The sequence below is a fragment of the Macaca thibetana genome, chromosome 16, assembly GCF_024542745.1.
Source record: "Macaca thibetana thibetana isolate TM-01 chromosome 16, ASM2454274v1, whole genome shotgun sequence".
In the NCBI taxonomy this organism is placed as follows: Eukaryota; Metazoa; Chordata; class Mammalia; order Primates; family Cercopithecidae; genus Macaca; species Macaca thibetana.
In genome coordinates this window covers 10,956,110-10,983,480 of record NC_065593.1, presented here as the reverse complement: position 1 = coordinate 10,983,480, position 27,371 = coordinate 10,956,110, and the positions used below count along the sequence as shown (strand labels likewise).

Genomic DNA, 27,371 nt, shown 5'->3' with positions numbered 1-27,371 from the left:
TCAGCAGGATGGTGGGGGTGGCAGCAAGGGATTAAAGAATGAGCAGGTGTTAAGGAGGAGGAAAAAGTTTTACTGATTTTCCTTGGGACAAATCTCTTCACAAATCACTATTTAAGATGCATTCAGAGGAAATGTCAATGTGGATAGCGCAGTGGGAAGAAGGAGGCAGTAGCAAGGCCGAATAAGACTAGGAAAAAAAAGTGTGACTGAGGTCACTCCTCAGAGGGCTACTTGAGAAGAAAGGGCAATTAATTGTGCTAATAGTGGGATCATACTTCATCCCTCACAACTCAGGCTATCTCAGGGCTTATGTAACAGATGAAATTTCAAAAAGCAGCAGGAAGTTTTCCAGCCAGGAATATAAATTTCTGGGTGAAAGTCACAGGGCAGGCACATTGGTGAATGGCCCCCATTCATATTTGAATTGCCTAACTAAAGATTTGAATGACAATATAGATTCTGGAACTAAAGGAGGCTTTGAATATTGTCCAAAGTAACTCCTACCTTACAGAATCAGAAATTGAGGTTCTAGACAGGTTATCTAATTCACGCTAAGCATAAAATTAGACCCCTTTCCATCTTACTCTCAAACTCAACAGAGCAAGTTTAGAACTCTTTCAAATAGAATATATAAACTTCTTCACTTCTGGTATTTATATACTGAAAATGTGCAAATCAAAAAGTTCATAGGGGTTATCAAAAGCATGATTTAAATTGATTATTAAATGTCAATGAGAAGAGAGACTTATCACAGTTTCGTACGTGGGAAAACTGAGGCTTGGTGAGGATAAGTGCCTAATCATACGGCTAATAAGTGGCAGAGTGAGAGCTAAAACAAACATCTTTTGACTCCAAGTCCAGTTTGTATTTTCACTTGAAGACAGCTGCTTCTGGCTTTACAAGATCCTGTAAGACACTAATGCTCTCAGAATTATACATGCTTCTCAGAATTACACATAAACTAGGCATCCTTCACTGAAAATAACATGAAGAGATCGTGTGGATGACCTGAGAACATTGTGTTCAGAGAACAAATCCTACCAGCTAGGTCTGTTCGGTAAATTGGAGACTTTCCAGCCTGGCTTCTTAGCTTTGACTCATGTCTGTGAAAGTTAGGGTCTCCTGCTGTTTGCTTCCTACCTCCCCTTTTTGGGGTCTGTTTAGTGTGTTTTGGCTACTTCAGCTGCTTAAAACCTCATTAGAGCTATGGAAAGCATGACTGATTACTTTTAACTACTACCATTTAGGTCTTAAACAATGTGTCCTAAAAAAGCTTGTTGGACACAGTAAAAAGTATGTACTTACATCATTAAAATCCACACGATAATCCAGTAACTAAGGATGGACCTTGACAATCAGAATGCTAGGTCTCAAATTCTGACTTCACCATTTAAGCTACTTGAATTTGGGCAAGTTACTTAACCTTTCTCAGCCTCATTTTTCTCACCTGTAGAATGGGAACGGTAACAATAAGTAACTCAGGAGGTTCTTGTGGCAATTAAGTGAATTAATGAATGCATGGCAGGGTACTATTTGGATACCACATGATAGTTTAGGAAAGGGGAGAGTGATTGAGGCTATGTCAACAGAGACCCTGTGATTTTGAAAAACATGAGCTTTCTCTGGCAAACGCACCAACCACTGCTAGTGGCAGAGGGCTTTGGGAGCCAAGTCAATGTCCTCAATGTTGTTCGTGTCTTTGATGTTGCTGTCTGGTGAGGCCCACCAGCTACCAAAGCCTGCCCACTGTCTTTTTAGTCCTGTCATTCTACCCACTCTATGTAGCCAATTTTCTGTGTAGATTTATTCCTCCCCACATAGCAGTAAAACAAAACAGGGAAGATAGGAGCCTGGATACCTGAAAGTAGGTGACCAACCATGCCAGTTTGTTTGGGGCTAAGGGAGTTCTTGAGACTTTCCGTTTTAAAACCAGGACTGTCTTGGGCAAGGGGTGGTAAATCCATCACTATACCTGATAGGTTGTTTGGGGGTATCACGGCAAAGTCCTCAAAATCTCTACCTAAATTTTGGTTTAAATCCTTTCACATTTTCTGTGTTTTATGTATTCTTTTTTGTTTGTTTGAGACAGAATCTCACTCTGTCGCTAGGCTGGAGTGCAATGGCGTGATCTCGGCTTACTGCAACCTCCTGACAAGACAAGCCTGACCAAGACAAGGATAGATGGAATCAGTTTGACATCTCCTAGAATGATCCAAGCTAGAATGATGATGAAATTCCCACCTGGAACTGTTAATTGCAAAGCTGTAATACATACACAGGGCTTTGCAGAGAGCAAGCAACATGGTGAACATGCATTCATTCATTAAATATTCACTGAAAGCTTACTATATGCTGGGAGGAATTTAATTACTGAAGAACAAAATAAACAAAGTCACAAACAGATATATCAATTAATGATAAACGCTCTGAAAGAAAGAAAAGCAGGATAAGGAAACAGTGGCTGCGTGAGGTCTAAACAGATTGAACAGGGAAAGTTTCTCTGAAGAGGCGATATTTGAGCAGACACCTAGTGAAGTGAATGAATAAGCCGTGAAAATATCAAAGGGCGACAGTATTTCAGGCAGAGGAAACAAATGCATACGCTCTGGGAGATGGTGGGCCAGTGGGGCAGAGTGAACCAGCAGTAGGGAATGTAGTGGCAGAGGTAGGCAAGAGCAGATGGTTTAGAGTCTTGGAAATTAAGGTAAGGACTTCGGGTTTCAAATGTCAGCTGTTGTTACAAACGCAGTTTTGTTCCTCCTTTTTCTGTGCTGAGCGTTGGATCTTACCTGCTCTTTTTCTACTCAATACTGGTTCATTCTGTCCAACGAAATTTATTGAATGTCTGCTCTTCATTCAACAAAGGCTAATGAATACATTTTTCCAGGAACTGAAGAGAAAGTTTGTTTTCTCGGCAACTGTGATCTAGTTGTGGGGAGGGAGGGAGTGGGTCAAAGCGCTGATAACGCGTCAAAAGACCGCAGCAGTGGGCCGGGCGCGGGGGCTCACGCCTGTAATCCAGCACTTTGGGAGGCTGAGGCGGGCGGATCACCTGAGGCAGGGAGATCGAGACCAGCCGACCAACATGGAGAAACGCCGCCTCTACTAAAAATACAAAAATTAGCCGGGCGTGGTAGCGCATGCCTGTAATCCCAGCTTAAATCGGAAGGCGGAGGTTGCGGTGAGTCGAGATCGCACCATTGCACTCCAGCCTGGGCAACAAGAGCGAAACTGTCTCAAAAAAAAAAAAAAAAAAATAGAAGAAGCAAAAGGAGGCAGCAGCAGCGTGCTTTGAAGGAGACACCCCAGTACTACACGAGAGAAACGATGTTTTCAATCGTCCAGAGAGGAGGAGAGTCACTTCCGGTGCGTCCCGGGGCATCATGGGAGGGGTCAGTCTGCGGGAAGGAAAGGCCAGAGGTGACTCTCGCCAAGGCTGGGGCAGCCCTGGAGGCCACACTAGGACCTGGCCAGTAAGTGTGCATTTGAGAGTTTGCGAGTGAGCAGGACCTTGTTCTTCCCGGCGATTTATTTGCGCTGTGCAATTCCAGACAGTAGATCCGTGAAGGGCTGTGTGGTGGGGAGGGTATGAAATTGAGTGTGGAGAGGGCATTTGAGGGTAAGTCCCATGGCTGACTGGGCCAGACAGAAAATTTAAAATTCTTGTCACCAAAGCCCATTTGAAATTTTTCAGTGCATGCATAGCCATATTATTATGTTGTACACATACATATTCTTTTTTTTTTTTTTTTTGAGACGGAGTAGCACTCTTGTCACCAGGCTGGCATGCTGTGGCACCATCTCGTTCACTGCAACCTCCACCTCCCGGGTTCAAGTGATTCTGCTGCCTCAGCCTCCTGAGTAGCTGAGGTCACAGGCACCCGCCACCACGCCCGGCTAATTTTTGTACTTTTAGTAGAGACGGGATTTCGCCATGTTAGCCAGGCTGGTCTCAAACTCCTGACCTCAGGTGATCCGCCCGCCTCATCTTCCCAAAGTGCTGGGATTACAGGCGTGAGCCACCGCGCCCGGCCACACATATATTCTTATATAAAGTTAAGTTCAGATACTCAAATCTGTGGGTACCAATTGAATTATTTTTCCAAATCGTGGAAAAAGTGATGATTTTGTTGCTCAGAAAGTACTACCTTTCCCATCTATGTTTTAAACATAATTTCTCATCATTTGAGCCTTCACGTTGCTCTGTACCTCAGTTTCCCCAAGCAAGCCACAAGCCATAGTTTCTGTGAGGAGCTGAGAAAATAGTCTGCCCTCTTGTGAAGGTCAGGCTATTGAAATCGAAGAGAAGCTCTGTTTTGGGTGCGTTCCCCAGGGGAAATGTTTTCCTCCTTCACCATGGAGAGGCTTTCTTTTTCCTTGCGGCCTCCGGAAGCAGCATCTTAGTGACCCTTGAAACCAGGAGGGAGGAATCAGGCTGGCAAATTCCATCCTTAAGCAAGGTTCTTTCCATCTGCCCACGGCTGATTCTTCAGCTTCTCGCTTTGGAAAATGTGACCGTTGGAGTCTGCGGTGAAGGTTCCTGGGGACACTGATATGTGGAACATGTGCCCAAACCTCTGCCGCAGCCAGGAGGCAGAATTTAAGTTTGCTTACTGACAGCTGCTCTGTGTCAGTCCTGGAATGTTAATCCTTACAGAGAGCTTGGATGACAGGCAACAGCTTTTAGCAGCTGTGCTAATAGTCTCATCCATCAGATGACCCTCTCTTCACCTTACTGTTGTCAGTTGTATCCATGTCTTTGATGAGAAGTGGATATGAAATCTTAAGGGGCAGGTTACTTTTATTTAGTTTAAAAACATGAGCCTTTAAAAGAATTCCAAAAATAGTACACACATTGAAAAATATAATCAAACATACTGAAGGAAAATTTTAAGTCGTGCCTAAAATTTTAGCATGGAAGTCATCTCTATGTAAATTTTTCAATGTCACATTTTTTCCATGTTTTTAGGTATTCTTGTTTGAGACGGAGTCTCACTCTGTCGCTAGGCTGGAGTGCAATGGCGTGATCTTGGCTCACTGCAACCTCTGCCTTCTGGGTTCAAGTGTTTCTTCTGCCTCAGCCTCCCCTGTAGCTGGGACTACAGGCGTGCACCACCACACCACCACCAGCTAACTTTTGTATTTTTTAGTAGAAATGGGGTTTCACCATGTTGGCCAGGATGGTATCAATCTCTTGACCTCATGATCCGCCCACCTCGGCCTCCCAAGGTGCTGGGATTACAGGTGTGTGCTACCGCACCTGGCCAATTTTTATGTATTCTTAAATACATACACAATTGAGATATCAGTCTGCAAGCACTGTTTTGTATTCTGCTTTTGGAACATATTTGACAATTTTTCTCATGATATTAACTATTCTTTTGGATTATGATTTTTGATAGTTACATAGTGTACCATGCTTTGAAGATAACATAATTCATATGACAATTTTCTATTATTGGGCATTTAGGATGCTCTAAATTTCTGTTCTTTTAAAACATTCTGGTAAATATGTGTGTACATAAATGCTTATGCATATCTTTAATTATTAAATTTATAGAATAGAATTTCTGGGCAAAGCCTAAAGATGGTTTTCAGTTTGCAATAGTGGAGTCCCTGTTATTGGAGCCTTTGCAGTAATGATATTGCATAGGAAAACAAAATGTATTCACTAATGATCTTATTGATCATTAGATGTTGTAAATATGCAACAATCAATTTAAGTTGAATGCAAAGTAAAATGAGAAATCTTGCAACAACATTTGCAGAATTTAGTGAAGTTAATGAAAGTAGTAAAAGAAATTGGCTTGAATTTTGCAAAGCCATTGACCAGTGTGGATTCAACAGTGTTGAACTAGTTAACAACTGAAGAACTGAAAATGGACAAAAATGATGACCCAATAGATGTTTCACGAGAATGAATTCAGGATCAAAGGATTAGGAAGGGTCTTAAAAATATTGAAGAAGTCCTGCATTTTTGTGAAAAAGGATGTGCTTTATTATTGCATTGCAAAACTTAAAGGATGTCATATTATGTTATCACATATGACTGTGAGAAATCTGTCCCTTTCCTCCCAACTGCAACATTTATTTGTTCTTTGTTCTAAGAATAGCAGAGGTGCAATTGTGACCTAATCTTAAGAAATACAACAGAAGGCCGGGTATGGTGGCTCATGTCTGTAATCCCAGCACTTTGGGAGGCTGAGGCAGGCGGATCATGAGCTCAAGAGATCGAGACCATCCTGGCTAACATGGTGAAACCCCATCTCTACTAAAAATACAAAAAATAGCTGGGCATGGTGGTGCATGCCTGTAGTCCCAGCTACTCAGGAGGCTGAGGCAGGAGAATCACTTGAACCCAGGAGGTGGAGGTTGCAGTGAGCTGAGGTTGTGCCACTGCACTCCAGCCTGGCAACAGAGCGAGACTGCATAAAAAAAAAAAAAAAAAAGAAATACAACAGAAAATAAATATATTTCAATATTTTTGGTTTTATTTTGAAAATCAAACCCTAGTTCACAATTTACTCTGAAATTTTGGACCTCATTTTAATTTAGATTTGCTTTAAATCATTGCTTTTCCAGATGGCATGATTTTCTATGTGGAAAATCTCAAGGAATCTACAAAAAACTTCAGAACTAATAAGAGAGTTCAGTAAGGTTTGAAGATACAGGATAAACATAGGAAAAAATCAATTGTTTTTCTGTATGCTAGCAGTGAACATGTAGACAGCAAAATTAGAAATATACCATTTATAGTCACTTAAAAAAAAGAAAAAAATTAGACATACATCGAACAAAATGTGTATAGGGCTTGTATGCTGAAAACTACCAAACACTGATGAAAGAAATTAGAGAAGATCTAAATAAATGAAACAGACTGTAGTCAAGAATTGGAAGACTCAACATAGTAAATATGTCAACAAACTGATAAACAGGCTTAATGCAATTTCTGTGAAAAGGTATAACTCTGGCTTTAAAGTTTGACATAGAGTATTCTAATTACTAGTTATTTTCCCAGAGTACTGTAATTGTGGTATTTCCCCTAATGCAGAATTTTAAATTTATGGAGGTATAATTGACATTTAAAACCGCACATACTTAAAGTGCACAATTTGATAGGTTTTGACATGTTTAGATGCCTGTGAAACCATCATCTCAATCAAGATAATGAACATGTTCATTGACCCTCCAAATTTCCTCCTGCTCCCTTGTAATCCCCGCCACTCTTTCTTTGTGCCCCCTACAAACCCTCCCTCTGCATCACTAGCCAACTGCTGGTCCACTTTCTATCACTATAGTTTTCATTTTCTAGAATTTTATATAAATAGAATCATATAGTATGTACTTTTTGGAGGGCTCCTGCTTTCAGTCAACATAATTATCTTGAGATTCATTCTTTTTTGTGTTAATAGTTTCTTTTTATTACTGAGTAGTATTTTGTTGTATGGATATACCATAATTTGTTTACCCATTCGTTGATGGATATTTTGGTTCTTCTTTTTGGTTTTTGCTCCTATTACAAATAAATGTGCCATAAACATTTGTGTACAAGTTTTCATTTGGACATATGCTTTAATTTCTCTTTGGTAAATACCTGGGAAGAGAATGACTAGATCATATAGATAATTTGTTAACTTTTTAAGAAGTTGCCAAACTGTTTTCCTAAGTCATTGTAACATTTTACATTATGACTCTTGGCCAACACTTTGGTCTTTTAGTCATTGTAGTAAATGTGTTGCAGTAACTTACTGTTTTTTATTGATATTTTTCTCATGACTCTGATGTTGAATGTTTTTTCAGATGCCTTTTTATCATCTGTATGTTTAGTGAAATGTTTGTCCAAACCTTTTGCCTTTTGAAGTATTAGGTTGTTTTCTTTTCACTGGATTTTTAGATTGTTTATATATTCTTAATATAAATCTTTTGTCAGGGATATAAGTTGTAAATACTTTCAGTCTGTGACTTGTCTTTTCATTCTCTTTATAACAGTGTTTTTCAAAGAGCAGAAGCTTTAAATTTTGATGATGTACAATTGATCAATTTTTTCTTTTGTGGCCTGTATGTTTGGTGTCATATCTAAGACATCTTTGCCTAAGCCGAGGTCACAAAGATTTCTTCTTTTGTTTCTTTCTAGATGTTCTTATGATTATAGTTTTGATTTCCTCTTTGATCCAAAATTTTGTTTTTGGAGATTATTTACATTTTTTTTCCTTTTTTGTTTTAAACTTTTGTTATTAGACACACTTGAGATTGTGGTCTACACAATTTATACTGTAAAAGATTGAGGCCGATAGGGGTTTAGAGGTTGGGGGAGAGTAAATGTTAGAAGGTAGAAGGAGTACATAAAGTACAGTCTTTGTCCAGATTGCATTTTTGCTCTGCTGCTTCCTCTTTCTGGAGGCCAAACACGTCCGTTCTACTCCATCAAGCCTTTTTATTTTTTTGTTTTATTTTCTGTCCCTGTTTCATAAGTTCATTCTTTCACTCTGTCCCTCATCCAATCTATCTGACAATACTAGGTACGCTAGCTACCTTCAATAAATCTGGAATCCATCCACTTCTCTTTGTCTCCCGATGTTATTTTTCTGCCCTAAGCCACTGTCAAGGTTTTTATTGTTGTTGTTAGTTTTTTTTTGTTTGTTTGTTTTTTGTTTTTGTTTTGAGACGGGGTCTCACTCTGTCTCCCAGGCTGGAGTGCAGTGTTGCGATCTTGGTTTATTGCAGCCTTGACTTCCCGGGCTCAGGTGATTCTCCTGCCTCAGCCTCCCCAGTAGCTGGGACTACAGGCATATGCCACTATGCCCTGCTAATTTTTTTCTATTTTTAGTAGAGATGGGGTTTTGCCATGTTGCTCAGGCTGGTCTTGAACTCTTGAGCTCGAGTGATCTGCCCACTTCGACCTCCGAAAGTGTTAGGATTCCAGGCGTGAACCACCGCACCCAATTGCCACTGTCATCTTTTATCCTTTATTTTTCAGTAGGCTCCTAACTAGTTTCCCAGTGTCTATCTTTGCTCCCTTAGTTTATTCTCAACACAGCAGCCAGAGTGATTCTTTTAAAATGTATGTTAATATCACCCCGCTCAAAATCCTCCAAAGCTTTCCCACTTCACCCTGAATAAAGGCAAAAGTCCTTTGAGTGGCCAAGGGGTCCTATATGATCTGGCCTCTTGGTTCCTCTCTTATGCCTTAACTGTCTCATCTTGCTCATTCTCTTCCTGCCCTGCTTGGCCTCCTCCCTGCCCCTCTAACATTCCCTACCTTCCCTTGCCTTAAGGCTTTTGCATTTTCTGTTGTTCTCTGCCTGGATGTGCTGTGCACCCACATACTCACTTGGTTTACTCTCTTACCTCCTTTGGGTCACTGTTCAAATGTCTTCTTACCAGAGACGCCTTCCTTGACTACTCTCTATGAAATAGTAAATACGTCTCTCTTACTTTTTAATTTCCCATTAGTGCTCGTCATCTGGCTCATTACATAGTTATGAATTTATTTATTGCTTTTCTTTCCTTGTGGAATATAAGCTCCTAGCGAGCAGGAACTATATTTTGTTCACTGCCGTACCCACAGAACTGAAACAGTGCCTGGCACTATTTGTTGATTTATCGTATTGATGCACATAGTAGATGCTCAATATCTGTTTGTGGAGTAAATGAATGGCCCCATACGGAGGGCAGCCTCAGGGAGTGTTTTTCTTAGTAATTTGTAGCAATCTAGAGAGATATAATAACGACGAGCTCAGCAAAAGGTATTTGTGTGTGTGTTGGGGGGGTGAAGAGGTGGGAAAGGGACTGTCGGGTGGTGCTGAAGGCATAAAATATTGAATACTCTGCAAAGCCATATATAATATTAAGATATTAATAGCTAGGTGAGAACTGTGAGCATAAATAGCTTTGCAAGTGAAAAAATGAAAGTCCGGTTTAATGTATACATTTACTGTAGTTTTTATTTATTCAGCTTTAAGAGGAAAATAAACATCATAAAGCAAGTGACCAAAAATAGCACATTTTGTGCCTTTCTTCAGCCACTTGATAGCATCAGGCAGGTGTGTTTACTCTGCACTGATTTTTGTGTGAACCTCTCGGCTCTTCACTCGCAATTTGTTGACCTGGGACTCAGCAATGTCAGCCCGTTCCTCGGCCTCCTCCAACTCGTGCTGGAGTTTGCGGAATTTAGATAGATTAGCATTGGATTGTTCCTCCTAAGAATAGAGATAAAATTGTGAGAATTAGACTGTGTGGTTCTCATTGCACTTATCACCAGACAGGATGAGTTCCTCAAATCAGGTATTTCCTTCTTATGGTCTATTTAGCGTATCCGACTTCACATCTAGACAGAGTTTATTACTTTCAACTGTAATTTTTACTTTAAAGAATGAAAGGAGAGTTTTGAAGTGCAGGAGACAGCCTAATATAAAGCCCATACCTACTTTTATGATGTATGGTCTGTGGAAAGGAGGAAGAGATCTATGTACACTTATAGACATCAGTAAGTAAATGCAAGGCCAAACTATAACTTGAGGAAATATCACTTACTATGTATTTTTGCCATATGTTTTCATTCTACTATATAAAGAAAGGGAAAAGGTAGGACTAGGAAGAAAGTCTTCTCTGTTATTTGACTCATTACCATTTATGCCTCTCCCTTTTTTCTTTCCTTTTCTTCCTTCCTATTTACTTCCTACCTATCACATGTGTCTGGAAGAGTGGAGGGATAACTGAGAAGAGTATAGGTAAAGAATCTTCTAACATGTTCTTATAGTAGCTACAGCAAATGTGGGGACAAGAGCCCCCACTGATGACACTAGCAGGGAGTGAAGAAGTCAGGTGGGGTAAAAGATTGATGTTTGGCTTTTGAGAACTTGATTTTTTCTATGTCTAGAGGGAGAGGAATATTTATGATGGTATTAATTAGAATTCCTACTGTATATCATTTGCAGCTATCAAGTAAGTGAGCTGTTTGGAACTTGCCCCCCTCAATGCTTACAAATTGCTTAATAATATAAATATCTTGGCTGGGTGTAGTGGTTCATGCATGTAATCCCAGCACTTTGGGAGGCCAAGGCGGGCGGATCACTTGAGGCGAGGAGTTCGAGACCAGCCTGGCCAACATGGTGAAGCCCCATCTCTACTGAAAATACAAAAACCAGGTAGGTGTGGTGGCACACGCCTGTCGTCCCAGCTACTGGAGAGGCTGAGGCATAAGAATCGCTTGAGGTTGGGAGGCAGAGGTTGCACTGAGCCAAGATCATGCCACTGCACTCCAACCTGGGTGACGCAGAGAGTCTCTGTCTCAAAAAAAAAAAAAAAAAAAAAAAAAAAAATCTCCTTTTGAAATCTTGTTCTGTAATTTGGATTGGGGGGGGGACAAATTCATATTTAAAAATCTTCCCTCTTAAAATATGAGTGGCAGATTTTCACTTTCATTGCATCTTCTTTCTTATTGATGGATTCTTTTAAAACATTTTCTACTGCAAAAGAAATTTCCTTCTTTCCTCAAGGACTTAAAGATACTTACAGCCTCCTCAGCTAGTCTCTTGTATGATTTCACCTTCGCCTGTAATTTATCTACCAAGTCCTGCAGCCTGAGAACATTCTTGCGATCTTCTTCAGTCTGAAAGTTTGAAAAAAATCATCTGCATTCATTCCAAAGAAATTAGGCTACTCTGGGTACTAAAATAAAATCATTTGGCATGATAGCAGGGTAAACCTGATCAACTCTGCGATTTTCTTCATAAAATTAACTCTTGTTAAATGTTTCCAGTGTGCAGGCCCTGTATTAGAGAATTGCACACATCTTCTCTAATCCTTACCTCCCTATCCTGGAAAATAGATGCTGTTATCCCTATTTTACAGGTGAAGAAACTGAGGTTTAGAGTATTAAGTTCAACAAGCAGGAGAGGCCAGACTAGGACTAATACCCAGTTTATCTGTCTTTAAAATCTGTGTTCTTTACTCTCATGCTATTTTCTAAACTTTAGAAATCTGAAGGCCTCCCTAAGTTTTAGTATAGGTCTGTGATAAGCAACTGTCTTTACGCCTTATATGTACCAAGTTAATGCATATTTGTTTGTGAGTGGCATATAAATAAATAGTCATAAGCTTTTCAATTTCCTTCTGGGCAGGAAGAACGGATATTCTGGAAGGCTATTCCCTTCACCTGGTAGGTGAGTTCTTTTACTCGTCGCTCATGTTTCCGTAGACCTTTAACAGCCTCTGCATTACGTTTCTGTTCATTTTCAACCTCTCCTTCAAGCTCACGTACCTGTAGCCAAGAAAAATACTTACGCAGTCAGTCTTGGGGGATATTAATTAGCCCAAGACCTACTGAAGGCATGGGGTGGGTGTTCCCAGCTCCAGGACAGGATGGGAGTCTTGTGTAGGAAGAGAGAAGGGTAGAGAGCATGCCCTTTTTCCCTTCCCAGATTTAGAGAGATTGAGACACCCACCCTGGCCTCCAGTTTCTGGATCTGCTTCTTCCCACCCTTCAGTGCCAGCTGCTCGGCCTCATCCAGACGATGCTGCAGGTCCTTCACCGTCTGCTCCAGGTTCTTCTTCATCCGCTCCAGGTGGGCGCTGGTGTCCTGTTCCTTCTTCAGCTCCTCAGCCATCATGGCAGCCTATTTAGAAAATAAATTAATAAAGTAATGAAACTTGATGATAGCAGGTAGCATATGCATGTCAGTAAGACAAATGTTCATCTTACATCAGTGATGGCCTTCTTGGCTTTCTCTTCTGCATTGCGTGATTCTTGGATTACTTCCTCCACTTCACTTTGGAGTTGAGAAACGTCATTTTCTAATTTCTTCTTGGTGTTGATGAGGCTGGTATTCTGTTAAAAGTAGTCAGTGGAAATTTACAAAATTTGTCATTTGCCCTCTTGGGATTTTACAGGTGTCTTACTTGTTGGTTCATGCAGGGGATCTGTTGGCAACATTTCACTAAACTTTAATTATTTGTTCAGTGGCAAATGTTAATTATTTGCAAGGTAGGAACTCCTTTCCCCCAACTTCCCCAGTGTCCATCTGATTTATGCATGAGGACCTCTGAGGTTTGAGAATGCCTTTATTGGCATACATTAGTTAATTGTTCTTTTTTTTTTTTTTGAGACGGAGTCTCGCTCTGTCGCCCAGGCTGGAGTGCAGTGGCCGGATCTCAGCTCACTGCAGCTCCGCCTCCCGGGTTCACGCCGTTCTCCTGCCTCAGCCTCCCGAGTAGCTGGGACTACAGGCGCCCACCACCTCGCCCGGCTAGCTTTTTGCATTTTTTTTAGTAGAGACGGGGTTTCACCGTGTTAGCCAGGATGGTCTCGATCTCCTGACCTCGTGATCCGCCCGTCTCGGCCTCCCAAAGTGCTGGGATTACAGGCTTGAGCCACCGCGCCCGGCCCCCTAGTTCTTTTAATTATATTTCAGTCAGACATCACTACTTACTCTCTCTCTGGAAGGTTGGAAATAGAAAAGGATACATTCGTTTTGTGAGTGGCAGGCACTGAGAATTTCTTGCTTAGTAGAATCTATTCTCTCTGAATTTTCATGATTTGTTCCCTTGGAGAGCACTGAATTTTGTCTTCTGAAAACATATTCTTAAGATTTCAACTCAGTGTTTCTCAGAGAGAAGCAATATTGTCTCAATGGGTATTTGAAAATGTTTAGGGGCAGATATTTTTGGTTGTCAAAATGACTAGGGGGTGCTACTGCATTTAATGCCTGGGCAAGTCAGGAATGCTAAATGTGCTGTAAGGCATGGGGACAGTGAACACAGCAGTGCTAAATGCTTAAGTGCTACTGATGAGAAACACTGCATGGAACATTTTCAGATTTTGGAGGTAGCAGGTATCTTTACCCAGTATTATTCTACCTCATGGTTTCCAAAATAATCTAAATAGCCAAACCTTATTTTTAAATAAAAAAGTAATAGCTTTTTTGGGGAGGGGGCATAGAAACCCCAAGAAGGAAACCGGAACACACACCAAAAAACAAAAAAAATCACCCATAATCTAATTACCCTAAGATAATGGCAATGAGTATTTTTGAGCATATCCCCCATCCTTGTTTACATACACATATTTATACAAATGGAGTACTTTCATGCTATAATTCTAATGCATCCCCCTGCCAGTACACCAGCATTTGTTTGATGTGAGGGTCTCACCTGGGTGTGGAGGAGCTGGTACACATATTTATACAAATGGAGTACTTTCATGCTATAATTCTAATGCATCCCCCTGCCAGTACACCAGCATTTGTTTGATGTGAGGGTCTCACCTGGGTGTGCAGGAGCTGGACACGCTCACTGGCATCCAGGAGTTCTTGTTCTGCGATTTTCCTGCTCCTCTCTGTCTGCTCCAGAGTGGCCCGCAGCTCCTCGATCTCAGCCTGCAGCAGGTTGGCCCTGCGCTCTATGATCGCCAGCTGTTCCTTCAGGTCTTCTTGGCCCCGGAGAGCATCATCTAGGTGGAGCTGGGTTTCCTGTTAAGTGAAAAACAGAAAAAGGCTTTAGGTGTTCTGAAGGGGATTTGAAGATCCCAGGAGATGAACTGGGAGATTGTACTGGCGCCAGGAACAGAAGATGACCTCTGCCTGTCGTTTGACTGCATCTGAGTATGGTTAGGTCATTTGTTGTTGTTTTTTTTTTTTTTTTTTTTTTTGAGACGGAGTCTCGCTCTGCCGCCCAGGCTGGAGTGCAGTGGCCGGATCTCAGCTCACTGCAAGCTCCGCCTCCTGGGTTCACGCCATTCTCCTGCCTCAGCCTCCTGAGTAGCTGGGACTACAGGTGCCCGCCACCTCGCCCGGCTAGTTTTTTGTATTTTTTAGTAGAGACGGGGTTTCACTGTGTTAGCCAGGATGGTCTTGATCTCCTGACCTCGTGATCCGCCCGTCTCGGCCTCCCAAAGTGCTGGGATTACAGGCTTGAGCCACCGCGCCCGGCCCAGGTCATTTGTTTAGGGTGAGAGAGAATTATCAGGAGACACAGATTGTTGTTCTGTTTCTGCCATTAACTGGTTATTGTGTCATGTGTGAGTCACTAATGCCTGTCATTTGTGGGGCAGTTTCCAGATGCTCTCTCCAGGACTTGGCATCTGTTATTTCATTTGATCTTCACAGTAACTTGGTGAGGTGGGGAGTTTCATTCTTATTTTGAAGAAGGAAAAGAGGTTCTGAGAGGTTAAATAACTTGCTTAAAATCAGGCAGCTAGTAAATGACAAAACTAAGACTCAACCTCAGGCCTGTCTGGTGCCCAAGTCTGTTCACTTGCTTTCATATCATATTGTAATGCCTAGGCATCTGTTTGATCTTCTACATAACATTTTCTTAAAAATAATATGTTCTATGTGTATTTAGTTCAGTTATCTTTGTGCTGTCAGCTGTATAATTTGTTAAGAGAAAAAAAGGATGGTTTAGCAAGGTGTTTGGGAAATGGAAGACAGGTACTTTCCCTGCTTCATCTGGGAGGCAAATGTGGACCCATTTACCTTCAGGATTCCTTGGGTGTTCCTGTAGTTCCTTAAACTCTCCGCAGCTAAGCGATTGGCATGATTCAGCTGGATTTCCATTTCATTCAGATCTCCTTCCATTTTCTTCTTGACTCTCAGAGCATCATTTCTGCTTCTAATCTCTGCATCCAGCGTGCTCTGCATGGTCTCCACGACTCTAGTGTGGTTTCTCTTCAGCTGGTCAATTTCCTCATCTTTTTCTGCAATTTTTCTATCAACTTCAGACTTGACTTGGTTTAACTCAAGCTGGATACGCAGAATCTTTCCTTCTTCATGTTCAAGAGATGCCTTAACAAAATGGTTGTCAATTAATAATGGAGAAGAGCCTGAGTATTTGGAGTATATTCCCTTGTGAGCCAAACTCTTGTCAATATCAGTTTGTCTAATTTTACAAAGTATAATACAGTAGTTCTGGCAATCTTCTAGGTAAATCATTATTTTGTTTATTCAGTGACAGATTATTTAGAGCAGCTCTGCAATAAAGGCGCTTTGTGCTATACAAATATTATTCATATTAGTACTAATAAAATTATATAATTCATGTATAGTAAATATAAACTCTCAATCTGTTTTAGAAATGAAAATGTTCTTGTGGAACATACTAACCCCGAGTCTAGAAATTATCAGTTTTAAAATATGTTAATTTTTTTCTGATTACATAATAAATGTGCATTGTATAATGTGAGGGCAATACATAAAAACAAAGGAAAAACTAACTGTTGTTCCCCCAGCAAGAGATAAAGATTTTAATGTGGTATATTTTTTTCTAGTCTTTTTTCCTACTTCTATATATTTTTACATAATCAAAATTATATTGTATATGCAAATTTGTGTCTTTAAAATACTGTCTCCATAAAATATTTTTCCAAAACAGTCATATTTAGTGGCTATATAAAATTTCATCATATGGCTGTTCTGTAATTTGCTTACTTTTGTTCTTAGATTGGACATCTTTGTCTTAAAGTTTTACTCCAGTTGACATTTTTTGGGTGATAAAATCTTAGAAATAGAATTGACAGGTCAGAGTATTTACATTTTTAAGGATTTTTCATAACTATTGCCAAGTTGCCCTTCATAAAGATCCTGTAAGTTTCAATTATCGCTAGCCCCACTCTGTTTTTTTTTTAACTGATGTTTGTCTTTGTTTTTCCATAACATAATACAAGGTAATATGTACCTCTGCTTCCTCTAAAGCAGCCTGAATTTCACATTTCTCTTGTTCTACTTGCTTCTTTATTTTCTCCAATTCGTGAATTTGCTTTCCTCCCTCTGCAATCTGCTCAGTGAGGTCAGAAATCTCCTCTGTGGTTGAACAGACAGGAGAGAAATGGTCAGAAAGATGGCAACATGGCAAGGTCCTCCCAGGGATATATGGGGTAGGGAGGACTGTGAGGACTGGGAAGACTGTGAGGACTCACGTTGCAAGTTCTTATTTTCTCTTCTTAGCGTTTCGAGTTGATCCAGGGATTCCTCGTAGGCATTCTTCACCTTGAACAGCTCGGTGCTAAGAGAACAGGCCTCCTTCTGGGAGGCCTCAAGTTCAGCCTGAGTTTCCTCATACTTCTGTTTCCATTCTGATAGGACCTGAAAAGCAGTAAATCATGAGTTGATCCAAGGAGAAAGGAAGACCAAGTAAAACGCTCTTAAAGTTTAAGCAGTCTGGGCCACCTTGTCAAAGTTCCTTTGCTTCTTATCAAGAGCTGCACAGGCTGCATTAGACCTTTCCACATCAAGCATGAGGTCTTCAACTTCATTCTGGAGCCGCTGCTTTGTCTTTTCAAGGGAAGCACATTTGGCGTTCACAGCTTCTACATGTTCCTCCGCTTCTTGCAGGCGCTGGGCCAATTTCTTCCTGAAAAGTTAGCCAGGCACTCAGGAGAATGGCCAAGACCAGAAGCAAAAGAAGCAAAGTGATAACCTCCTTGGTCCCTTTTCACAGTCCTGTTTCTTTTCTTTTGTTTCTTTTTTAAGAGACGGAGTCTCGCTCTGTCGCCAGGCTGGAGTGCAGTGGCGCCATCTCGGCTCACTGCAACCTCCCGGGTTCAAGCGATTCTCCTGCTTCAGCTTCCCAAATAGCTGGGATTTCAGGCATGCACCACCACGCCCAGCTAATTTTTGTATTATTATTATTTTTTTAATAGAGACAGGGTTTTACTATATGTTGGCCAAGCTGGTCTTGAACTCCTGACCTTAGGTGATCCGCCCGCCTTGGCCTCCCAAAGTGCTGGGATTACAGGTGTGAGCCACTGCGCCTGGCCACAGTCCTGTTTCTATACTGGCAAATAGCATATGATTTTCAAAATGGTGGCAGCCAGAACTGCTTTCTAGATTGGTAAACTGTTTGGAAAGGTCCAAAGTGGTGAAGAGTTGGAAACAAGTCCTTGGAATATTATAGAATTCTTAGAGGCTGCTGTTGGTGCTGCCGTTGTATGTGCCTTACTACCTAAGTAACTCAGGATTTTTAAGACTTCTGATTGAGTGTGACTGTGGAAAATTATTAGCCAGGACAATCTTGTTGTTTGACTTATATATTCATTCTGACTCCAATATGGATTTGAGGTTAACTAGATATTTTACTGGCCAGAAATATACTGAGCATATTCATTTGCTTTCTCAGACTTTCCATTCCATTTTATGTATTCTTTTCCCTAGAGAACAGCCAGTTTCTTCTAATCATTGTATTTGGACAGTCTCTCCAGGAAAAGAAATTCATAGATAAATCAGGACAATTCATGCAGTTTAAACAAAGGCAGGTTTTTTTTTTTTTTCCCCTCCTGAATTCTCTACATTCTCAGTTCATTTTCAGTTGTGTGCCAAGTACACATCCTTATGGTAGAGAAAAACCTTTGACTTGATGCCCAAGGAGATCTACTTGAAGGTCTCCGTTTGTCTATATGCAGACTAAGGCTTTACTTTATTTAGGCCAAACCCTAAACATTATGTATGGTTTGGTGGCCTCCAACGTGAGTTTTAAGAGGTATGTCGTCTACTCAATGCTTAAGAAGGTGGGCTGTGGAATCAGAATGACAGGCTCCAAACCCAGCTGTATCATTTATTAAGCAGATACCTTTGGGTTAGTTGGTTAACATCGTATAGCCTCAACTTCCTCATCTGTAAAATGGGGATTAGAATAATGATACCAATGTAATATTGTTATGAAGATAAATAAGCTGATATGCATATATATATAAAATACTTGACACAGTATGCGCTCAATAAATGTTAGTTTTTGCTATTGTTATGTTATCATCATCATAACTATCACAGCTGCTTCTGCGAGTTCCTTTTCTAGAGTTCACAACACATACTTGGCCTCCTCCAGCTCCTCTGTGCGCTGAATGGCGTCCGTCTCATATTTGGTCCTCCACTGAGCAACCTCACTGTTGGCCTTGGACAGCGCCCTCTGCAGTTCAGCTTTGCCTTCCTGCTCCTCCTCATACTGTTCCCGCAGCAGGTCGCAGTCATGGCGGGAGGACTGCAGGGCGTGCGCCAGGGCGTTCTTGGCCTGTAGAAGTAGCAGTTCAGTGACATAAATTCATGTATTCAGTGATATTCAACGTACACATCCCAAGTAGAGCCTAACTGGGCAGGTTTAGATTTGGTTAGTCAAAAAAATCTTTGGCAAAACTCACTTTAGTTTCTTCCTCTAGTTGACGTTTCAGCTCTTCAATCTGCTGAGTAGACGCTTGCTTGCTCCTTGAAAGTTGAGAGACTAAAGCATCTTTCTCATCTAATTGTCGAGAATATTCACCTAGGAATAATAGACGTAAGGGAATTTTTTACTGGCATAAAAATAAGTCTAAACCTTTTATATTTATATGTATGCATATATATATGTATATGTATGTGTGTGTGTGTATATATATATATATACACACAAGCTGTATATTCCTTACCTGAAATGCTTGGGACCAGAAGTGTTTCAGATTTCAGATTTTTGTTTGATTTTAGAATATTAGCATTACACTTACCAGTTCAGCATCCCTAATCCGAAAATCTAAAATCTGAAATGCTGCAGTGAGCATTTCATTTGGACATCATGCCAGCCCTAGTTTTGACTTTTGGAGCATTTCAGATTTTTGATTTTCAGATTAGGGATACTCAACCTGCGTGTGTGTGTCTGTGTGTCTGTATGTGTGTGTGTCTGTTTGTGTGTGATGTGTTTAATCTACACATCATCTGCTTCTAAGTATTTTTATAGAACTGGTTAGAACCGGAGATTTAAAAGCAACATTGCCATAAAAGTGTTGTAAGTAAACTTGTCTGCTCAGTCTTGCTTTCTTTCCTTTTTGATCTTCTCAGCAAACTCTGATCATTTGTTTATCTTTCTCTAAAGTGGGAATGTTGCTGTTTATTAGAACCCCTAGAATCCTTTTTATTTGGTCCATGGTTTTGGGACCCAGAGAGGATGTCTTTACCTGCTTCTGTCTGCAGACGCGCTCTCTGCGCTGTGAGGTCATTGATCAGCCGCTGCTGCTCCTCTTCCTTGGTCTTGAGCTCACTCACTTGGTCTTCTAGAGCACGGCACATCTTTTCCAGGTTCCCCTACAGGATATGTAGCAATGAAAGATGAGACATTGAATGCAATAAAAAAAGTTAAAACTTGATTCTTAAAATACTTGTAGAGTAAATAAATTCATGTCAAGTGTGAGTAGAAAGTTAGGACATTAACTCTGTGGAACGTACAAGAATTTAGGCATGGTGAGTGCATAATGTGCCTAAACTGGTTATTGTGGGAGACCATTTATTCCAATGATATTGACACTTGCTTAAAGTGGATTTTGAAATCATCTTAATAGATCATAACCAGCATTAAAAAAATACCATAGAATGGGATATATTAGGTTAGAAAATATTTAAGTAGTCCTGAAAAATGCCTGCAAACAATGTTTAGTGATAGAGAACAGTGGGTGTTCTTATAGATGATTACCTTCATTTAGAGACAGTATTGGATACCTTGGCTTTGGAAATGGCCTCTGCGTTACTGCTAAGGTCATCAATCTCCATCTTCAGCTCACTCTTCTCCTTCTCCAGCTTCTGTTTGACCCGCTGCAGGTTGTCAATCTGCTCCCCAAGCTCAGCCACACTGTCTGCGTGCTTTTTCCGAAGTGCAGCCGCCATAGCTTCATGCTGCAGAGTGGCCTCCTCCAGGTCCCTGCGCAGTTTCTGGAACTCAGCCTCCCGCTTCTTGTTCATCTCAATCTGGGCGGAAGTGGCCCCACCGGCTTCTTCCAGCCTCTCGCTGATCTCCTCCAGTTCCCGGGAGAGGTCAGAGCGCTGCTTCTCTGCCTTGGCTCGGGAGGCCCGCTCTGCCTCGATTTCTTCCTCCAGCTCCTCGATGCGGGCCTGGGAATGAAAGAAGCACATAAACATAAACTCATCTCAACTTCAGTGTTTTTTTGGTGTGCAGAAAAACTGGAGGTGAGATGACTCACCTGCAACTCTTTGATTTTCTTCTGTAGTTGAATTTCTACAGCTTGCTCGTCTTCAATTTTGCTTATCAAATTGCTAATTTCAAATTCTTTCCTTTAGACAGAAGAACAAGACGTATTAATACTCATATGAATTAAAAGATGATATCACATAGAAGTTTTTTTCTAAAAAGCTCCTACTTTTTAAGCTTTTCATCAAGTTGCTGTTTGTCATTTTCTATATCCATTGTGGATTCTTGGGCCAATTTGAGGTCACCCTCCAGTTTCCTCTTTGCTCTTTCTAGATCCATTCGAAGCTTCTTTTCTTGTTCCAGAGACCCTTCAAGCTAATAAGAAAGTAAATATGGTAAAAATTGAAAGTATATTAAAAAAAAATCTTTCAAAAGGATATTTAAAATGTGCTTACATCATCCACTTGCTGTTCTAGCTTGGTTTTAGCTTTGGCCAGGGTGTTGACTTTGTCCTCCTCTGCCTGCAGGTCATCCAGGGTCTGCTGGTGGGCCTCCTGGAGAGCCTTCTTCTCCTTGGACAGTTTTGCAATGGTTTCATCCAGGCCCGCCATCTCTTCTGTAAGATTTTTCACCTACAAAGGTTAAGAAAGAGATTATTTCTCCTATAAAGCAATTTAGTTGGTGGCAGAACCTCTATACAGTATTGTAGAATATGATTGATACCTTGTTCTCTGTGGCATGTTTCTCCTTCTCAACCTTGGCCAGTGTCAGCTCAAGGTCATCAATGTCTTTCTTGAGTTCTGAACATTCATCCTCCAGTTTCCTCTTCTTGGCTGTCAGCTCAGCATTGATCTCTTCCTCCTCCTCAGCTCTCTCAGTCACCTCTTTGATTTTGGCCTCAAGTTGGATTTTGTTTTTAATCAGTTGCTCACACCTTTCCTCTGCATCCGCCAAGCTATCTGCTTCCTATGGAGAGATTCATTCAGATACTTAGAGTGTTACTTATTTTGAAACTTGGTTTTTTTTGCACAAAAATAATAGTGTTTTATTGAAGTCTGTTGAATGTTTCAGTATGAATATAAATTTAATTGAATCGAACATTATTACATAGTCTGGAGAGATGCAGCTTATTGGAAGTGAGACTGTAGTTTTAGAAGCAAACTAGTTTGCAAAGTTACTGGATTGGAGCTATTGTCTATTTAAAAAATAATTTGTAGAAGAGTGGAAAGACCTCTAAATCAGGCAAAAGGAAGCCTGGGTTCTTGTCCCAATATTACTTCCATATGTATGACTTTGGGCAAATTGCTTTATTCCTTTTATTCATATATGTATATATTTATATATATTCATATATGTATATATTTATATATATTCACATATGTATATTTCGAATAAATGATTGCCAAGAGCTTTTCAGCTGTAATATTTAAAGATTTTGATTTAGTTAAATTGGTTAGTTTTGGTTTTGATCATTCCCTGTCCCCCTCAAACCACTAATTGCTAGGCTGTATTGAAAAAAGAAAAAGAAGAAAAATAACTTAAATACATTTCCATGTAGTATTTTTTAATATACTAAAACCTTCCTGATAGTTCATACAGTGCTATAATTGTTGAAAATTTACATTTCCATTTAAAGAATTACCCATTAGTCTTAAGATGAATTTTATTTTTTGGAACTTTTACCGTAACTTTTATTTTGAAAACTGTTAAACTTACAGAATAGCCGTATGAATAATACAATAAATTGCCATATACCGTTTACCTAAATCCTCACATTTTTAGCATTTTACTGTTTTTTTCTCTCTCTAAACACACACATAGACACATATATGCACATGCGCACACACACATATACACTCTCCTAAATCATTTGAAAGTAAATGGCAGATATGATATTTTAGCATGTCGCTCCTAAGGACATGAACATTCTCCTATATAACTACAATGCTGTTATTACAAATGAAAATATTATCACTGATACAATAATATTATCTAATATACAGTCTATATTCAGATTTCCCCAGTGTAACAGAAATGTTCTTTAAACTGCAACATAATTTTCAGAGAATTGTACCATTGACTAGGCTAGAGGTTCTTCTGCCCAGGACAGTTTTAGTTCAGGAAAGATCGATGAACTCTTCTTAGCCCTTTCTACTTTTGTGTTTTTGTTTGATTTTGTTTTCCTGTTCCCTTCTAAATCTGGTTAATGTGGAAAGTCTGTGCTGAGCCCCTGAAATTTTGAAAATTTTCAAACTCATACGTCAAGTTAGGAAAAAAAAATAGAATGAACAGTGATATGTTATGAACCTGGATTCACCAGTTGCTAAGTTACGCCGCATTTGCTTTGTCCATCCCATTTGTGGCCCTCTCTCCTCCTCCTATAATTATCAAAATGAATTTTAGAATATATGAGAAAGTGTAATTCTCAGAAACTATATAATATAGCTCAATAAAGTTTTTATAAGTGACTAATGAAAGTATTTAAATAAAGATCAGTCCAGTCCCTAATTTATTAGGTTATTTGGCCTGGGGAATATTTTTTAATTTCCCAGTGTTCGTTTTGTTCTTGAGTTTTAAAAAACATTTAAATGGAATATAATGGGGACTTATTGTGCTAAATCTTGGGGGTTGGGGAAAGGAGATACAGAGAGAAATAAGTCTGAATTTAAATACATCTCATAGACTTGCGTTTAGAAAATAGGGCTGTACTTTTAATGCTGGGCTAAAGTAGCCCAGGTAAAAGGGTAAAATATTTGTCTGAGACTTGTGGGGATTGGCTTTAAGCTACTTCCTTCATGGCTGTTAACTGTTGTGATATTATTTAAACAAATTCTTCAATCTTTCCTTTTCCTGTTGTAACTTGGAAATAATTGTGGCTTTTCTTCCTTATAGAATATTGAAAGATAAATGAGGTATTAAAAACAGCAACTTGAGATTTTTTTTTCAAGTAGAGGTCATTTATAAATCCAAAGTATATGTGTATTTCAAACAAGCTTCAGTAACATGATGCATTCAGAATATGGAATACTCACAGACTGAACCTGGAGTTGCAGGTCATTTTTCTCTTTTAAGAGAGTGACCATTTTTTCCTCTAGCTCCTTCCTTTTTGCCTCTGACTTGGCAAGTTCATCTTTCGTTTTCTGGAATTCTTCCTTCATGGTGGCCATCTCTTTCTCTGTCTCTGCACTCTTGAGGAGAGGCTTAATCTTGAAGAATAGTTTCATCCAGGGCCAGTGCTTGACGTTCATGAAGGCACGGACATTATACTGGATGCAGAAAAGTGCTTCTCTGCGATGACGTGAAAATATCAGTGTAGACTGATCCATTAGAGGCAATGTTATTGTTACTTATCACACACAGATTTCCCTTTTAATGAATGCCCCTCACAAATAAATATGTCACATTCTCTATATATTATATTCTGGCTTTACATACACACACACACACACACACATGTGTACACACATTCTCACGCTCACACTCATGGTCAGTAGCCCTCAGTATAACCACTTTGCTAATTGAGTGCTGTTCATATTGAGCAGATCTTCTGTGTTCTCAGTCCCTATCAAAGTAGCAAAGAAAGTGCCTTTAGGGGTGAATATTTTGAATGTAAGATCAGCACATGCCATTTGACACATGGCAGTATTAGTGATTTGAGGTGGGCGTGACGATTGCATGTTGATTGTGCTGCCTGTCTGTGGACATACGGATGAGAACTGTGAAATGGCATAGGTTGTTTTCTGAATTGCCCACCTAAACTGAGCGTATGGTTTGTCATCTCTTCCTTGAAGTTGCTCCTCTTATTTTGAACAACACTGAATTGTCCACTCTATAAACTTTTTTTGCTAGCTTCTTCAGATAATACACTGGCTTATCTCAAATTCTTTCAAGTGCCTCAGTCTTAACTGATTAATTGGATTGTTAATATTTGCGAGGCATTCAGCCTCTGTTGAGCTCTAAAATTTATTTTATTGAAATAAAGTGAAAAATAGTAATAAAAGGTACCCCTACTGCAAACTATAGCCATCGACTGGCTAGGTTTGACTACCTTGTAGCAATGTGTCTGTTTCTTCAAGCTTGTTAAAATGGAAATTCCATCTCTATAGGTCCATTTTTTTTTTGTGGGGGGGGGATGGAGTCTTGCTCTATTGCCCAGGCTGGAGTGCAGTGGCGCGATCTTGGCTCACTGCAAGCTCTGCCTCCTGGGTTCACGCCATTCTCTTGCCTCAGCCTAGCTGGCAGTCCTCAGAGTAGCTGGGACTACAGGCGCCCGCCACCTTGCCCAGCTAATATATTGTGTATTTAGTAGAGACGGGGTTTCACCGTGTTAGCTAGGATGGTCTCGATCTCCTGACCTTGTGATCCACCCGTCTCGGCCTCCCAAAGTGCTGGGATTACAGGCGTGAGCCACCGCACCCGGCCTATAGGTCCAATTTTTAAGACTTGTAACTCTGTGAAAACAGATACCCTGACACAGACCATAACGTTCACACATGGGAACAACTCAGGAACACTTCCAGTGCAGGCCCGAATTAGTACAGTTGAGAAAAATGAATGCACAGTGTGTGTGTAAGTAGAGGGAATGCAGTAGTGTTGGGTAGACAAACTGGGTGAGGTTAGTTACAGAAAGGGGAAATTAAAGTTTTAAATTGGTAAATAGATAAATTAGGATGAGGGGAGAGATGAGATAAGGAGATAAGCAAATGAGAGAATCGTAGATAAACAAATTGTTTAGCCTGGCTGGAAAAGGCTATGTGGTTGGAAATGATAGATGAGGTGGGGAATAGAGAGGGCCTTGGCAGGCAAGCAAGCAACTGGCTTGACGAAAATACTGCTTACTACAAACTATTCTTGTGACTGTATGTGAGATGGCTGGAGGTAGGAGAGAAGTTTTGAAGGGAATCCAATTGTTAGAGCTGAAGCAAAGGCTGCTGTGTTGTAGCAGTGAGTTCTGAATTGGGTGAGAGGAACTATTAGCCACAAAACGAAATAATTAATGAATGAAGAAGACTGATTGATAGTCCTTAAGGGACCTTATAACTCTGATATTCTGTATGATTGTTACCTCCTTTGCAACATCTTCTGATATTCTACCCTCATTAGGAATCCCCTACAGACAGCTTGTGTTCTTGTTATAATCTGGGCCAATTTTTCATCTCTCATTTCTTCCAGAAGACCCAGGAGGCCAGCTTTGAAGAAAACCTGGAGAAAGAGACAGTCACAAATCATCCCCGTACTGCAGGAGACGCAGAAATGGCAGAAGGTACTTGGATTGGGTGTAAATAAATAACAATGTACCTTGGTATGTCCAAATTTATATTGAGTATGATCAATGTCAATAGAAGCAAGAAGTTTCTCAGAAGCCTTCTTGCTGTCAATGAACTGTCCCTCTGGAATAGCACTTGCATTTAAAACCTTGTATCTGCTCAGTTAAACAAAGAAGGAATGGTTAGGAAAATGTGACCACATGCCAACAAAAATGACACCAAAAAGAAATATCAACAAAAATCTGAGAGTAGAAATAAAAGTAGAAAATCCAACTGTCCTTTGAGGACAGATAGTAAAACAATATGATTTTCTGTTGCATGCCGGCTTCCTGTTATCCTTCTAACCTGTTGTATTATCCTACTACCACAAGACTGTATTATTCGACCTCTTAATTTTTTAATATATACTGAGGATATATGAAACAAAATGAACAGAGGACACAATTAAGATGGTAAAATATTCGCAGTATTAATGAAATACAACAAAGAAGACTGACCTTTGTTTAAAATCACCGTATAAGATTCTGCTTGGGAATCCTTTCCTACAGATGCGGATGCCTTCCAGCACACCGTTACACCTCAGCTGGTGCAGGACAAGTTCATGTTCCATTGCCCCTAAAAATATAGAACAGTACTTATTCCTGGGCATTTGATGTTCAACCCTGTGCCTGTTTGGTTATTTCACTCTCTGTGTCTTACCAGGAGTTTTGGTTTCATTGGGAATGATACACCGTACGAAGTGAGGGTGTGTGCTCCTCAGATTCGTCATCAATTTATTTAGATTTTCCTAGAAAACCAGACAGAAAGGACTTGATGAAAAAGTTCTATTTCAGGTCGTTTTTTTGTAATTATGTGGAATGAACCTAGACAGTCCTTTACTAGGCATGCATCTGTGAGGCTTCAGTTGCTCTGTATTTTGAGGGTCTCAAGAGTTCTAGCCTGCCAAATAACAAGAAGGCCAAAGTGCTTGGAAGGAATGCACATCTCCAAGGTATTCCTTTGTAACACCAGGGATCTGTCTCATAAACAAATTGCAATTCAGTAACCTTGTGATTCACAAGGAAAGGTTCTCAACGGAGAATCACGAGACAAAAAGTGATGGCCTTGCTATGCCACTAATGAGCTATCTGACTCTATAAAATCCCTTTTGTTTCTCTGGACATTATCTGAGAATAGGTGAGACTGTTTGTGGGGTCTCCTTCGTCTCTCTCAGTGCTAATAATTTTC

At 40.2% G+C, this 27,371-nt stretch overlaps 1 protein-coding gene and 1 long non-coding RNA gene across 2 annotated transcripts in view; one reads left to right on the top strand and one right to left on the bottom strand.

Moving 5' to 3' along the window:
* The first annotated feature begins 3,391 nt into the window (after positions 1–3,391).
* Positions 3,392–27,371, top strand: part of LOC126939842 (uncharacterized) — a 175,368-nt gene continuing 151,388 nt past the window's right edge. Inside the window, exons 1-2 of the long non-coding RNA XR_007720464.1 lie at positions 3,392–3,473; positions 26,050–26,140. This is a non-coding gene — a long non-coding RNA (uncharacterized LOC126939842). The remainder of the gene's footprint in view (positions 3,474–26,049; positions 26,141–27,371) is intronic.
* The window catches only part of MYH8 (myosin heavy chain 8), a 31,909-nt gene continuing 14,464 nt past the window's right edge, over positions 9,927–27,371 (bottom strand). Inside the window, exons 17-39 of the mRNA XM_050765595.1 lie at positions 26,844–26,931; positions 26,642–26,759; positions 26,176–26,299; positions 25,943–26,079; positions 23,910–24,165; positions 21,601–21,843; positions 21,333–21,509; positions 21,107–21,252; positions 20,930–21,020; positions 20,451–20,840; positions 19,913–20,039; positions 19,127–19,245; positions 18,803–18,999; positions 17,163–17,346; positions 16,913–17,078; positions 16,672–16,796; positions 15,474–15,782; positions 14,265–14,468; positions 12,704–12,829; positions 12,447–12,617; positions 12,158–12,262; positions 11,516–11,611; positions 9,927–10,199 (exon numbers count right to left, since the gene is read on the bottom strand). Of these exons, the coding sequence (XP_050621552.1) occupies positions 10,050–10,199; positions 11,516–11,611; positions 12,158–12,262; positions 12,447–12,617; positions 12,704–12,829; positions 14,265–14,468; positions 15,474–15,782; positions 16,672–16,796; positions 16,913–17,078; positions 17,163–17,346; positions 18,803–18,999; positions 19,127–19,245; positions 19,913–20,039; positions 20,451–20,840; positions 20,930–21,020; positions 21,107–21,252; positions 21,333–21,509; positions 21,601–21,843; positions 23,910–24,165; positions 25,943–26,079; positions 26,176–26,299; positions 26,642–26,759; positions 26,844–26,931 (3,849 nt within the window). The 3' untranslated portion in view covers positions 9,927–10,049. The remainder of the gene's footprint in view (positions 10,200–11,515; positions 11,612–12,157; positions 12,263–12,446; positions 12,618–12,703; positions 12,830–14,264; positions 14,469–15,473; positions 15,783–16,671; positions 16,797–16,912; positions 17,079–17,162; positions 17,347–18,802; positions 19,000–19,126; positions 19,246–19,912; positions 20,040–20,450; positions 20,841–20,929; positions 21,021–21,106; positions 21,253–21,332; positions 21,510–21,600; positions 21,844–23,909; positions 24,166–25,942; positions 26,080–26,175; positions 26,300–26,641; positions 26,760–26,843; positions 26,932–27,371) is intronic.